At 39.8% G+C, this 15,592-nt stretch overlaps 1 protein-coding gene across 1 annotated transcript; it reads right to left on the bottom strand.

The window, feature by feature from the left end:
• Positions 1–798: 798 nt before the first annotated feature.
• On the bottom strand, positions 799–5,256 carry INSL5 (insulin like 5). The gene is made up of 2 exons (XM_061411682.1): positions 3,737–5,256; positions 799–1,457 (listed from the first exon to the last, which is right to left on the bottom strand). Exons 1-2 carry the CDS (start codon positions 3,909–3,911, stop codon positions 1,225–1,227), a joined length of 408 nt encoding a protein of 135 aa, XP_061267666.1. The 5' UTR covers positions 3,912–5,256; the 3' UTR covers positions 799–1,224.
• Between the last annotated feature and the right edge of the window lie 10,336 nt (positions 5,257–15,592).

The raw sequence follows: 15,592 nt of genomic DNA, 5'->3' as shown, positions 1-15,592 counted from the left end.
GTTCGGTCCCTGTATTGGTAAGATACCCTGGAGTAGGAAATGGCTACCCACTCTAGTATTCTTGCCTGGAGAAACTCATGGACAGAGGAGCCTGGAGGGCTACAGTTCATGGGGTTGCAGAGTCGGACATGACTGAAGGGACTTAGCACAGTCCAAGTTTGGATCAGTGATATCAACTCTTTAGCTGTGTGACTTAGGAGACATTTACTTAATTCTAGAGAGACTCGGTTTTTTGTTTTGTTGTTGTTGTTGTTGTTTTTATCTGCAAAAAGCAAAGCAATCACACAATTTAAGTGCCCAATACGTAGTTCACAAATTTCAAAAACAGACTGGAGTATTAATATGCAGCACCTCCGATGAACAAAGACTCTAACAGTTGTAAAATCTACTGGGGAGTTGGCTGGCTGACAGAGTTAGGAATAAAACCATATTTTGTGATATTTATATTGTCTTTTTATCTGTGAAGATATCCAATTATGACACAATGATTTGGCTATCTGAGTTTTAGTAGTTCGGTCCCCAGAATGAGAACAGCATGTCTTTTCATCTCAGTAGTAGCTGAAGGCAAAATCTAGGCTGTCCAGACTATAAGAAGGAGGTAAAATACCCAAACATTTTCTGGATTTTGGCTGTTTATGGACCCTATTTGACCCATATATGCACCCAGCTATTCTCAAGTAGAATGTTGAAGAGCCGCATGATAGAAAACATGCATAGAGCACTTAAGAACTTTTGAAAAAATGTACTTTGTTTAGATTCTTATACTTGACTGTGAATCAGTTTAAATTTTCAGTAATAATACATAGTAACACAAAAGTAGAGTGGTTAGTTATTTCTAAATGATGAAGTAATCATTGGTTTTTATTTTCTTTTTATGCTTACTTTGTTTTTCTACCATTAGCATTTTTGTTTACTGTTTTAAAGTTATTTAAAATTGTTTTAAAAACAGAAAAATCACAGTGAGCTTGGTTTATGGCAATTTTATTGCAATTTTGCATAACATTTAAATTTTCAAAGGATTAGTTAAAATTTGAAAAGAACAGTGCATTTACCTTGGCAAAGGGAGAAAATAGACTTTGGCCTTTCATCAACAACCTTTCGGAAAGAACTGCCTACCCAAAAGCCATTAGTTTAATGACACAATGTAAGTGTTATTCTGGGAAGTAAAGCGCTGTGATTAAACATGTGCTAAATCTCTGCCACCCTAGGGGATTTGCTCCCGTCCTAACAAAGAGTGCTCAAGTCAGACATGGAACAGCCTTCAGTGCAGCACAAGGTTTGCAAGTCTTGTCTTGACATCACCAAATGCTTCTTTGACCTCCAAAGCCCTTCCGTGGGCAGCTGCTCACCCTGAAGACTTTCCTCCCCTGCGAAATCCATCTTCGGAAGGTTGTGAGCTGCTCTTTCCTCAGAAATCTCCTGTTCATTTGGCAGCTGGAAGTGGTTTCCTCTCTCAGCTATAGAGAAGGGAAAAAATAACTTTCTTAGAGTGATCTGACAAAGGCAGCAACCAACTTCTACTTTGGGGGAAATGCATGAAAGAAATTGAATCCTGAAGATGACTTTTACTTTTAACGTTGGTCTGGGGCTTCAGAGAAATTAGATATTTTAGGGAGAACTCTCCTCATTTTACAGAGGAGGAAACGTGGGTGCAGAGAGGAGGAGTGACAGAGCCAGTGTCACTCAGCTAGTTCGAAGCCAAGTCAGGGCCTGACTTCAGTTGCACTGGCTCCTTCTGCATGGTGACCAGCGGCTTCCGAAGATATTAGTTATTCGTTATCAACAAAAAACAATCAACCAAAAAATAACCCTGTGTACATTCTGCAAAGCTGATCAGTAAGGAAGGAAGTGGAGATTTAAATCTCTATATTTGAAAATTAAAAGTGGGTTCCACTGTTTTATCAGTGTTGTTCCCAGAGTCCATGGATAAGCCTCTCTCACTTTAACTTCATTCAGACTTACTTATCAGCACCTTAGCACACTGGCAGGCACCAGAAAAAATTTAGATGAGTGAATACTGATTGGGAAGCCAGTAGTGGATTAAACATCTAATGTATGGGAAAGTACTCTGAAAGCCTGTGAAAGGTTAAATAACAGTATTATGAAGTCAGTGGTGTTAAAAGGGAATAGCCTTACACAGACATACATTCCATCGTCCCATGTCTTACAGATACTGAAATGTATATATATATTTTTTTACTGTATTTGGACTTGCTAATCCAGGGATTGATAAAATATAGTCAAAGAGGTAAATTATGTTTATTCTCTTGAGATTAAAAACCATTATTGTTTATTAACATCTAGTAACTATGACGGAGAAGGCAATGGCACCCCACTCCAGTACTCTTGCCTGGAAAATCCCATGGATGGAGGAGTCTGGTAGGCTGCAGTCCATGGGATCGCTAGGAGTCGGACACGACTGAGTGACTTCACTTTCACTTTTCACTTTCATGCATTGGAGAAGGAAATGGCAACCCACTCCAGTGTTCTTGCCTGGAGAATCCCAGAGACGGGGGAGCCTGGTGGGCTGCCATCTATGGGGTCACACAGAGTCGGACACGACTGAAGCGACTTAGTAGCAGCAGCAGCAGCAGTAACTATGAACCTCTCATTATTAAAGTAGGATTGGTTGATTCACAATTTTTCAAGACATTGGCCCACCAAAATACAAAAACTGTAGATCATTTTCCAAAATCTTTTTGCTTACCAAAATCATTTTAAATCAAATTGAAACCTGTAAAGTCTTTATATCAGGTATGTGGTTACAACATTTATTATATAAGCATGCTTTCGTCTTTTACTTTTAATTATAAGACATAACAAATAAAATTATTAAAATAGAATCTTAAATAACATTTACCTCACACTTTAATATAGGATTAGTAGGAAATGGTCAACTTTGAAATTACCTGAGTTGAAAAACAGATAGAGTGAAGTCAGTCGCCTCACTGTTTCTGAAGCACACTAAGTTCACTCTCATCTTGAGACAATATCTACTCTCATCAGTACCTAATTATTACTGCTAGAATTCCCACCCCACTCCTCATAAGTCCTTAGAGCCTCTATCAAACATCACCACCTCCACAGTGCCATTATGTATTACGGCACACACACCCACCATCTTCTCGCCACCTGAAACGCACTGTAAAATAAGGAAAAGACCTCGACTCTTGTAGTCAGAAAGCCCTGGTTTTCTTCCCAACCACACTGCGGACCGGCTGGGTGAACGATTTTGTCCTCAGTAAAACTAAATGGTGGTAACATTACTTACTTCCAAAGATCCTTATCAGAAGATGAAATGTTACACATGAAACTGCCTGGCACATAATAAGTGCTCAATAAAAGTTAGATTCTTTCCTCCCATTCTCATTTAGCAGCTGCCTGAATGCCAACTTATTATATTCTATAATTATCCAATGTGAAAATCTTGCTTCTACAACATGGCCCTTGAAGTCACCTGCTCCTCCCTGCTCAACCACCAGGACCTGCCATAGATGCTAAGCTCACCAAAGTAGTTACGCAGTCAACTCATTTCAAGCTGGGGCCTAAAGAATACAATGTCATATTTTTTTTAAACCAGCGGTTCATCTCTTTCCCAAGCCAAATTAAGCTTATTTTGATAATTAATTCCCTAGATTGAAATGGATGTGGCTTAGTAGTAGCTAGAGAAACAGTTATTAAGACAGATCTTCAAAAAAGTAATAATAAATAAAGAAGTCAGGCGCATCCACGTTACCTTGCTGACCCTGCAGGAGTGCCCCCAAGTGCCGCCTCCACCTGGAGCTGGCGCAGATGTAGATGACTGTGCGTACGTACTCGGACCCGCAGAGCTTCCTGGATCCTTCACGCCTTGCTTCTGAAATGGCCAGCATAACAGAGAAGGTAAATAACATAAAGATGAAACCCCTCATTTTGCTGAGGACTGAATGAGAGTCTGATATGGTGAATATTGTCAAACCAAGTTTTGAAGTTGCCCTCCCTCTCTCGGCCAATTTATATGAACTTTCCTGCCATTTTATTGGTCAATACCTCACTTTAACGATATTTGCTAAGCACATAGGTGATACCATGAAGTTCTGAAAATGAGTTTTTATGATTATTGCTAGTTATTCAGTCATTTCTGAACAGCATCACTTACTATTTAGCTGCATTCATGAGACAACAGGACACTTGGAAGACATCATGGAAAACATGGATTTTAAAAGTAGGCAAGTCTGAGTTTCAATGTCAGCCTTACCCCTTACTGATATAGGGCAAGTTTTAAACATTTTAAGCCTCAACAATCATGTCTATAGGGGTTTCCCTGGTAGCTCAGTTGGTAAAGAAGCCACCTACCATGCAAGAGACCCTGGTTCAATTCCTGGGTAGGGGAGATCCCCTGGAGAAGGGATAGGCTACTCTCTCCAATAATTTTGGGCTTCCCTGGTGGTTCAGACAGTAAAGAATCCACCTGCAATACGGGAGACCTGGGTGATCTCTGGGTTGGGATGATCCCTTGGAGGAGGGCATGGCAACCCACTGCAGTATTCTTGCCTGGAGAATCCCCATGGACAGAGGAGCCTAGTGGGCTACAGTCCTAGGGGTCGCAAAGAGTCGGACATGACTTGAGAAATCAAGCACAATCATGTCTATAGAAGGGAAAACCTATCTCATAAGGGTTTTTGTAAGTATTGAAAGCACCATCTATTTCAAAGCAATGAGAATGCACACTTAAGAATTCAGGTTCTCATGTTTTGGGCTTGAATCCTGCTTTCCCACTTGCCAGATCTAGAATCTTAATCTTAATATTTAACATCTCCAAGCATCCTTCACTGTAATATTGCATTGATGACAGTGACTACTTCCTAGAGCTAATGAGATAATGTGTCTCCTGCTTGACAAAATAAACAGTCAATAATTATTGATTGTCTGCTTCTCTTATCATCCAGACAAAGTAGAAAGATAATGTTCCTTTAGAATTCAGGAGTGTTTCTCTGACTAGACACTTCCTTGTTATCCTTCACCCTATGACTTATGCTAAGTCACTTCAGTTGTGTCCGACTCTGTGCGGCCCCATAGACAGCAGCCCACCAGGCTCCCCCGTCCCTGGGATTCTCCAGGCAAGGACACTGGAGTGGGCTGCCATTTCCTTCTCCAATGCATGAAAGTGAAAAGTGAAAGTGAAGTCGCTCAGTCATGTCCGACTCTTAGCGACCCCATGGATTGCAGCCTACCAGGCTCCTCCGTCCATGGGATTTTCCAAGCAAGAGTACTGGAGTGGGGTGCCATTTTTAGGTATGCCTTTATCACCACATGTTTTTATAATAGAAAATTATAATTCTCATAATATTCATAATTGAATTCATATGAATTCATAATCTCAAACAGCTAAATAATGAAATTTCCCTTCCAGGAATCCTCTGAAAGCACTAGCTCTTGCAAAGCTTTTACCTACACTGAAAATCCTAGAATTTGAGATATTAAAGAATTATTGTCTCCTTCTTTTAGGAAATTGGACAAATAATTATTTAGTTGATTTTGCTGAGTCTTTGTGATGGTGGTAGTATAGTTACTAAGTCATGTCTGACTCTTGCAAACCCACAGACTGTAGCCCACCAAGCTCCTCTGTCCATTGGATTCTTCAGGCAAGAATACTGGATTGGGTTGCCATTTCCTTCTCCAGTCTTTGTAATAGTTGAAAAAATCACTTGAGCCTGTGGATTAAGATCAATTCACCCATAATATTTGTGACATTGCCGTTCTTCTGTAGGGAAGCTAGAGAACATAACAAAATAATCTATGCTGCCACTGGACGCATCTCTGATTCTGAAAAATAGAATACTGTTTCAAAGAAGTGAGGCTTTCTTTGTCTCTCTGGCTGCAGTATAGGTAATGGGTTAAGGGAATAATATTTGAGGCAGGGGAAACAGAAAAAAGCTTTTGCAATACTTTAGATGAGATATAATGGTGTCTTAAACTAAGGTCCTGGTAGAGAGGATGGGGCAAAAGGATAATTAGATAACTGAAGGATTTGGTACTGACTGGGCAACAGAGGCAAGGGAGAGAGCAGCCATAAGTTGTACTTGGGTTTCTGGTGTGCACAGCTGAGAGGTAGAGTGCTTATTTGCTAAGAAAATCACCAAAGGTTCAGGGATGGTTTTGACATCAAGCAGAGCTATCTTATCTTTGATGAGCCAAAACTGCAGGTTACTGTGTGTCATTTGTCAACTCCAGAGGGGCGTCTGCATGACCAAGTCTAATACACTTACATCAGCAATTATCCAGCCATGTATTCCCAACTTTTTCCTTTCTCTGGAGACTTATACAGCTCAACTTGATAAAGCTAGTTTTCACAAAGCACTGCAGTAAAGCTGTAAATCAGTAAATCAGTAAATCAGCGGCTATGGGCTATGCTTCTGCAAAACCCAAAAGAAAATTATTCAGCCAAGGAATGACCCCTACCCTAGATATTGGATATACTCTGTTTTCTCTGAACTCTGCCATCACCCTTACTTGATCTCCTAAGGCTCAAAGTAGTCTCCTCTTTTGCCAGCTCTAAAGACCTCATCAGGGCTCTTGCTAATCTGGGATGAAGATGAGAGGCCTGCAAGACCTGAGCTCAGCCTGTGACCAGATGCAGGCAAGCTAACCAGCCATGTCCATTATCCAGGTGAAAAAGCTACTGCCAAGAATGAAAGCCCCAGCTGCAGAGCCTCAAATTCAGGGGCTTACTTTGTTTTCCCCATTTGTGAGTTGGCAGAGTAAGATGGAATTACTTAAAGAACTCTTTTGAACTTGAAATTCTAAGTCTTGCTATAATTGGCTGATTCTGTTACTCCCACCCCCAAAACGTTCAGTGGCTCAGCATTACCTGGAGAATAAAATGCAGTCTGGCATTTAAGGCTTTCCACTCAGGTGCCCCAATATGACTCCTTTCACACCCTTCAAGGTCCAATCAGAGAGGAGACAACCCAAATGAAAACTAATCTTTCTAATCTCTTGACCAACAACAGTTTGTTGCTTATGCCTCTAACTAGAGCCCTTACTGCATTTTGTTGGGAAGGTAACACAACTCTTTCTCCTCAGGAGCAGCAGCCTCAAGTTACTATCTGCATGGCTTTGATTGTGTAATGGCTTCTCTGAGCTTTAGTTTCCTCATCTGGGAGGAGATAATAATCTGCACTTTATGTTGTCTTAAGATGGTACAAACTGATACAAGTGAAGCACCTAGCATGATATATGATGTTTAATATATACTCAAGTAAATTAACAATTCATATACAAGAGATCAGAACATGTAATTTTGGGTCACAACTAGCTAAAAAATATAATTTGGGGTCTTTTATGCATAACTCTCAATCTCAAAATTTATCCATAAATTTGCAGTGTTTTTTCCCCTTCTTTTATTCTTCCCTTTCCTTCTTTCCTCTCCTCTTTCCCACTTATTTCCTCTTTAGAAATAAGTTCTAAAAAGGCAGAACCTTAGAGTACTCTTTCCTAAAGTGTTGTCTTCAGGACATGAGTCTTTTCAGATGATTTTTGGAGAAAAAAGTACCCCATCACAATATTCCCTTTCCTGAAGATCAGTAAAGCTTACTAATATAGTCAGGGCTCAAACAAGACTTGTAGTTAGGAAACTTCTTTAACTTTGTTTAACTCAATGTTTTACAAATTTATTAGGCTCTAGAAACTTTCACTGTGAAATTGATTAATACCTGGGATAGTCATGAATTACTAGAGTAGATATGTCTCTGTGCTAAGTTGCTTCAGTCGTGTCCAACTCTGGGTGATCCCATGGACTGCGGCCCGCCAGGCTCCTCCATCCATGGGATTCTCCAGGCAAGAATATCGGAGGGCTTGCCATTTCCTTCCCCAAGACATGTTTCTAGTTCCAAGCAAATGGTAGGATTATATTTCTCTGAACTTTAAACTTATTTGTGGCCACGAGACATAGTTTAGCAAATAAAATGTGAGTGGAAGGGACACATGTCACCTCTCCCTGGCATTTAAGGGTCACTGCATGGTTCCCCAGTTCTACCACTCTCCTCCTGCCTTGGTGACCAACAACAATCCTGATGAAGGAATCTGGTCTCTGAGTCAGAACAATATGGATCAGGACCACCTGCTAACCTGTAATGAACAGGTAATATGAACGAGAAATCCTCATTATTTAAAGCCACTGATATATGGCAATTATTGATTGCAGCAACATCAGTAAAGTAAGATGAATTATTTGGCCTTAATAATTGGCTTTAATTATCACATGCTCAAAATGATCAATTACATGAAGGTCCAGAATTAACATGACCCAAAATTTCAAATTAACAACTAGACAGTGAATTCAGTAAACTTTTCACTTATATACTGCTTATAGAGGAACTGTGGCAAGAATCTTATCCTCTGTCATCCCCTTCTCCTCCCACCTTCAATCTTTCCCAGCATCAGGGTCTTTTCAAATGAGTCAGCTCTTTACATCAGGTGGCCAAAGTATTGGAGTTTCAGCTTCAACATCAGTCCTTCCAATGAACACCCAGGACTGATCTCCTTTAGAATGGACTGGTTTAATCTTGCAGTCCAAGGGACTCTCAAGAGTCTTCTCCAACACCACAGTTCAAAAGCATCAATTCTTCGGCACTCAGCTTTCTTCTTAGTCTAACTCTCACATCCATACCTGACTAATGGAAAAACCAAAGCTTTGACTAGATGGATCTTTGTTGGCAAAGAAATGTCTCTGCTTTTTAATAAGCTGTCTAGGTTGGTCATGGATTTTCTTCCAAGGAGCAAGCATGTTTTAATTTCATGACTGTAGTCACCATCTGTAGTGATTTTGGAGCCTCCCAAAATAAAAAGTCTGTCACGGTTTCCATTGTTTCCCCATCTATTTGCCATGAAGTGATGGACCAGATGTTATGATCTTAGTTTTCTGAATGTTGAGCTTTAAACCAACTTTTCAGTCTCCTCTCACTTTCATCAAGAGGCTCTTTAGTTCTTCTTCACTTTCCGCCCTAAGTGGTATCATCTGCATATCTGAGGTTACTGATATTTCTCCCGGCAATCTTGATTCCAGCTTGTGCTTCATCCAGCCCAGCATTTCTCATGATGTACTCTTCATATAAATTAAATAAGCAGGGTAACAATATACAGCCTTGACGTACTCCTTTTCCTATTTGGAACCAGTCTGTTGTTCCATGTCCAATTCTAACTATTGTTTCCTGACCTACACACAGATTTTTAAAGAGGCAGATCAGGTGGTCTGGTATTCCCATCCCTTTAAGAATTTTCCACAGTTTGTGGTGATCCACACAGTCAAAGGCTTTGGCATAAGTAAATAAAGAAGAAGTAGATGTTTTTCTGGAACTCCGTTGCTTTCTTGATGACCCAACAGATGTTAGCAATTTGATCTCTGGTTCCTCTGCCTTTTCTAAAACTAGCTTGAACATCTGCAAGTTCACGGTTCACATACTATTGAAGCCTGGCTTGGAGAATTTTGAGCATTACTTTGCTAATGTGTGAGATGAGTGCAATTGAGAGGTAGTTTGAGCATTCTTTGGCATTGTCTTTCCTGGGGATTGGAATGAAAACTGACCTTTTCCAGTCCTGTGGCCACTGCTGAGTTTTCCAAATTTGCTGGCATATTGGGTGCAGCACTTTCATAGCATCATCTTTTAGGATTTGAAATAGGTCAATTGGAATTCCATCACCTCCACTAGTTTTGTTTGTAGTGATGCTTCCTAAGGCCCACTTGACTTCATATTCCATGATGTCTGGCTCTAGGTGAGTGATCACACCATTGTGATTATCTGGGTCATGAAGATCTTTTTTGTACAGTTCTTCTGTGTATTCTTGCCACCTCTTCTTAATATCTTCTGCTTCTGTTAGGTCCATACCATTTCTGTCCTTTATTGTGCTCGTCTTTGCACAAAATATTCCTTTGGTATCTCTAATTTTCTTGATGAGATCTCTAGTCTTTCCCATTCTATTGTTTTCTTCTATTTCTTTGCACTGATCACTGAGGAAGGCTTTCTTATCTCTCCTTGCTATTCTTTGGAACTCTGCATTCAGATGCTTATATCTTTCCTTTTCTCCTTTGCCTTTCACTTCTCTTATTTTCACAGCTATTTGTACCTTCCTCAGACAACCATTTTGCCTTTTTGCATTTCTTTTTCTTGGGGATGGTCTTCATCATTGCCTCCTGTACAATGTCACAAACCTCATTCCATAGTTCATTAGGCACTCTATCTATCAGATCTAGGCCCTTAAATCTATTTCTCACTTCTACTGTATAATCGTAAGGGATTTGATTTAGGTCCTACCTGAATGGTCTAGTGGTTTCCCCTACTTTCTTCAATTTAAGTCTGAATTTGGCAATAGGGAGTTCATGGTCTGAGCCACAGTCAGCTCCCAGTCTTGTTTTTGCTGACTGTATAGAGCTTCTCCATCTTTGGCTGCAAAGAATATAATCAATCTGTTTTCAGTATTGATCATCTGATGATGTCCATGTGTAAAGTCTTCCCTTGTGTTGTTGGAAGAGGGTGTTTGCTATGACCAGTTCATTCTCTTGGCAAAACTCTATTATCATTTGCCCTGCTTCATTCTGTACTCCAAGGCCAAATTTGCCTGTTACTCCAGGTGTTTCTTGACTTCCTACTTTTGCATTCCAGTCCCCTATAATGAAAAGGACATCTTTTTTAGGTGTTAGTTCCAGAAGGTCTTATAGGTCTCCATAGAACCATTCAACTTCAGCTTCTTCAGCATTACTGGTTGCGGCATAGACTTGGATTACTGTGATATTGAATGGTTTGCCTTGGAAATGAAGAGAGATCATTCTGTTGTTTTTGAGACTGCATCTGAGTATTGCACTTCAGACTCTTTTGTTGACTGTGATGGCTACTCCATTTCTTCTAAGGGATTCTTGCCCACAGTAGTAGATATAATGGTCATCTGAGTTAAATTCACCCATTCCAGTCCATTTTAGTTTGCTGATTCCTAAAATGTTGACATTCACTCTTGCCGTCTCCTGTTTGACCACTTCCAATTTCCCTTGATTCATGGACCTAACATTCCAGGTTTCTATGCAATATTGTTCTTTACAGCATTGGACTTTGCTACCATCCTCAGACATATCCACAACTGGGTGTTGTTTTTGCTTTGGTTCTGTCTCTTTATTGTTTCTGGAGTAATTTCTCCACTGATATCCAGTAGCATATTGGGCACTTACCGACCTGGGGAGTTCATCTTTCAGTGTCCTATCTTTTTGCATTTTCATATTTTTCATGGTGTTCTTAAGGTAAGAATACTGGTTTGCCATTTCCTTCTCAGTGGACCACATTTTGTCACACTTCTAATTTATACTTCCATTTAGATTACAGCAATGGCTTCTCACTTGGCCTCACATCCTTCATCAATCCCTTCTCTATACTGCTGCCAGAACACATGATGATTACCAACATTGAAGATTCTTCTATGATTTCCTGTTTTCCTCAGTAAAAAGTAAAAATTCCTTTCACATGGCCTGCAAGACTTTTTTATGATCTGGCAGTACTCGTATAGGTCTTTGATACCCTGAAACTGTAAATGGTCCACCTATAGCAAATATCTGAGTTTTTGGAAAAGTTTGTGTTCTCTACCTTTCTAGGCCTTTCACATACTATTTTCTTCATTTAAAACTCCTTCTACTCCCCTCTTTAAAACTGGTTAACTGCTACTCTACAAGTATCTGTAGAACCAATATTGAAATACCATTTATCTAGATAACTCTGCATAATCTTAAGGATAAAATTTTACCATTCATTTTAGTGATTTTTAAAATGCCCTATCAGTGAGAATTAAGTGAGCAGCTAAAAATATTTTTATTAGTAATCTCAGAAACAGTAATATATAATGCTTAATTTGTATTGACAGAGAATTTATTCTTTTTATGTTTGCATTGTTATTTTGGGCTTTTAGAAATTGTTAAAGCAATCATCAGAATATGTGTAATAATTTAGAAAATTCACTAAAACTATTACTGAGTTATGACAAAAGGTCTCTAAAGTGTCCTGGGATCATTTGTTCTTCCTGGTATAATGACATCATATCTTTTAACAGCTGGTTTATCCAAAGAACATACAGACAAGGAGAGAGTACATTTTTCATGAGACATTACCGATGCTACCTGAATGTCTCATCAGTTTAAAATAAAAAAGCAGTGCTCATTTTATAAGATTCATAACCATGTTTTTAAAGGTTCCAATTTAGTGAGCATGTTCTGCTTTCTATTTAACCCAGAACTAGTTTCATGTAAATTGTTAGCCTTTTAGTTTTATCACCAACTGGGTAAGCCAACCTAAGCAAATGAAGACAAATAGCCTAGTAAATGTTCTATGGATCTGAGGGTGGATTTGAACATTGTACTATATCCTGAATAAACAAGACATGAAGCCCAGATGTTGTATTAAGGAACAAATGAGGTCATAAGCACAATCTGTATTTCCCGCAAGAGGAGTTGGGCCTTGGCAAGGACCCAGCCAGCTGCTAAGAGCAAAGAGGTTCTCAGACAAGAAGTGGGGATGTGGTCTGGGATCATCGAAGTGAGAACGACTATTTCTGAGGACCAACTTCACACCAGGTATCTTGCTAAGTGCTTTATGCTGAAGGAAAACTGCTCCACATTGTCAGCAGAATACAATCTCACAAGAAGCAGCAGCAATGCTCACCCAAAGAAAGTGATCATAGATTTGTTTATACCTTTTGTCTTAAGGGAGAAGATGCATTTTATCTTATTGTAGACAAAAAAGACCTTTGATCTATGTTTAGCAGCTTTCAAGGCTCATTTTATAAGTTTTCCACCATTAAAATGTTTTTACCCTCTGTGATATTGAGACATTTTGTTAGGATGTTGAAGAAGTCATATTTAAGATATTAGATCATGTTATAATATAGGGAAAGCATGGCCAACACTTCTTACATTCATGTGATAATTCATTTACTCAGCAAATATTTGTGGTAATAATTTCCCTGTGGAGGTGCTGTTCTAGGTGTTGAACATACGGAAGTGAGCAAAACATAGTTCCTGCTCTCAAGGAGCTTACAGTCTAGGGAGGAGGCAGACACTATGCAAATGACCACAGAAATAATTTAGCACAGCAGGTATGAATCTCAATTCAGAAATTCAGGAATCCAAGGAAAATATTTTCTATAATTCAGTTTCTAACTTTCATTTCACTCACCTGGCAGAAATAAACAACACACCAAAAAAAGTTAATGTTAGTATCTCTCAGAGTTGGTTTTATTCCATTTCCAGGGCATAATTCTAGCATCTTACTCTATGCCAAGGCCCGTCTATCATCAAAGTGCTGCTTCTTGCTGGGTCATTAATCATCCTCTGTTGCTGGTTTTTCAGTTCCAGTGCTTCTTTGCTGTTTCTGCATATCATTCATCCCATGGAGAATGGTTTTTTGAGGTTGCCTACGGTCCCTCCTAGATCTTACTACTTCCTGAACAGTACTTTTCAGAAGTAGAACATTGGCCCCTGCTGCTTTATGAATCCACAGGTCTCTCTCTTTTCTTCATTCCCCTCCCTCTCCAGCCCTGAACATTCCCCTTCACATTAAAGATATTTGGAGCAAATGTAGCCTGGCTGGGCGGCAGGTCCTACAGGAGGGCACCCCAAAGTGTTTCTCCTAAGAATATGAGGTATGAACTGAGATCTGAAGTGTGAGTGAAGAGCTAACACATTGAAGAGGAGTGAGGAGCAAGGAGAGTGCTTCCAGCAAAAGGGGTCCATATGGCAAGATCTAATGACAGGGGATAAAAACTGAGAAAAACTGCTTTATTATTTGGAGATAAAACCTTAATTATAGAAGAATACATACTCTTTTATGTTTTGTGTATAAGACCTCAGAAAAACCATATAGGCATGAACCACTGACTACACAATAGTGGAAAATGTACAAGAGCTGTTCAAAGCTTTAGGTTTAAGTTCAAGTCTCTAAGTGAAGCTCAAGTTACCAGATGTATGGTCTTTGGCAAATGATATCATCTCCTTAAGCCTTAATTATATCATCTGGAGGGCTTTCTAGGTGGCTCAGCAGAGAAGAATCCACCTGCCAATGCAGGAGACACAGTAGACAGGGTTTGATCCTTGGGTAAGGACGATCCCCTGGAGGAGGAAATGGCAACCCACTCCAGTATTCTTTCCTGAAAATCCCATGGACAGAGGAGCCTCGCAGGCTACAGTCCACAGGGTCTCAGAATCAGACATGACTGTGTGATTGAGCATGCATGCACATATCATCTGGAAAATAAAGATTATGATAATAATACAACTTCTTGTTCCACCTGTCTCATAGGATCACTGTAAGGGTATAATGTGACAATGGACTTGAAGTTGTTTTGCAAAATGCAAAGAACTTTAACATGCACATTGTTACTAGCCTGTTGATAGCAATCTATTCACAGTAGGGTGCAACATTTTGAGAGACTCCAACTGGGACAAAGTAGCAAATACTAGTGTTTTATCTCTCATTTATAATTGTAAGTAACTACATAGAGGTAGGGTGCTAGAGAAGGAAATGGCAGCCCACTCCAGTGTTCTTGCCTGGAGAATCCCAGGGATGGGGGAGCCTGGTGGGCTGCTGTCTCTGGGGTCGCACAGAGTCAGACACGACTGAAGCGACTTAGCAGCAGCAGGGTGCTAGAGAAGACTCTTGAGAATCCCTTGGACAGCAGGGAGATTACACTAGTCAATCCTAGAGGAAATCAACCCTGAATATTCATTGGAAGAACTGATGCTGAAGCTGAAACTCCAATACTTTGGCCACCTAATGTGAAGAGCCGACTCATTGGAAACAACTTTGATGCTGGAAAGATTGAAGGCAGGAGGAGAAGGGGATGACAGAGAATGAGATGGTTGGATGGCATCACCAACTCAATGGACATGAATTTGAGCAAGCTCCAGGAGATGGTGAAGGACAAGAAAGCCTGGCATGCTGCAGCCCATAGGATCACAAAGAGTTGGCTGTGACTGAACGACTGAACATCACTACCAACACCACCACCACAGAGATGAACCTAATGAACATACTAAGTATGATGTACAACTATATACTAGCAAATACAATCTTCCTTTCTTCCCTACTCAAGTTGGAAGAGCAGCTAACAATTTACTCTCAGAACTCTCAGTAAGTTCTTCATGGCACATGCCTATAGAGAATGACCAAATGAAATGATGAATACCTAGCACAAAAGCCTAAAGTTAGCCGAGTCACCACTCCTTCCTTAGGCCCTTAACTAGGATAAAATGAGTTGGCTAACAATTCTTAAAATTTTATGGTAAACTCTACAATATATCAGGAAGTGCAAATTAAAACAATAATGAGGTATCACTACACATCTACTAGAATGGCCAATATTTGGACCATGATGATACCAAAGCTGGCAAGAATATGGAGCAATAGGAACTCTCATAAATTGCTGGTGGGAATGAAAAATGGTATAACCACTTTGGAAGACAGTTCAGGGCTTTGTTTTTTTACAAAACTAAATACACTCTTACCATATGATCCAGAAATTGTACTCCTTGTTATTTTCTCAAAGGAGCTGAAAACTTATTCTACATAAAAACTTGTGCATG

This window comes from Bos javanicus, chromosome 3 (assembly GCF_032452875.1).
Source record: "Bos javanicus breed banteng chromosome 3, ARS-OSU_banteng_1.0, whole genome shotgun sequence".
Lineage (NCBI taxonomy): Eukaryota > Metazoa > Chordata > Mammalia > Artiodactyla > Bovidae > Bos > Bos javanicus.
Note: the sequence above shows the minus strand (reverse complement) of the source record. Positions and strands in the feature narration are given on the sequence as shown.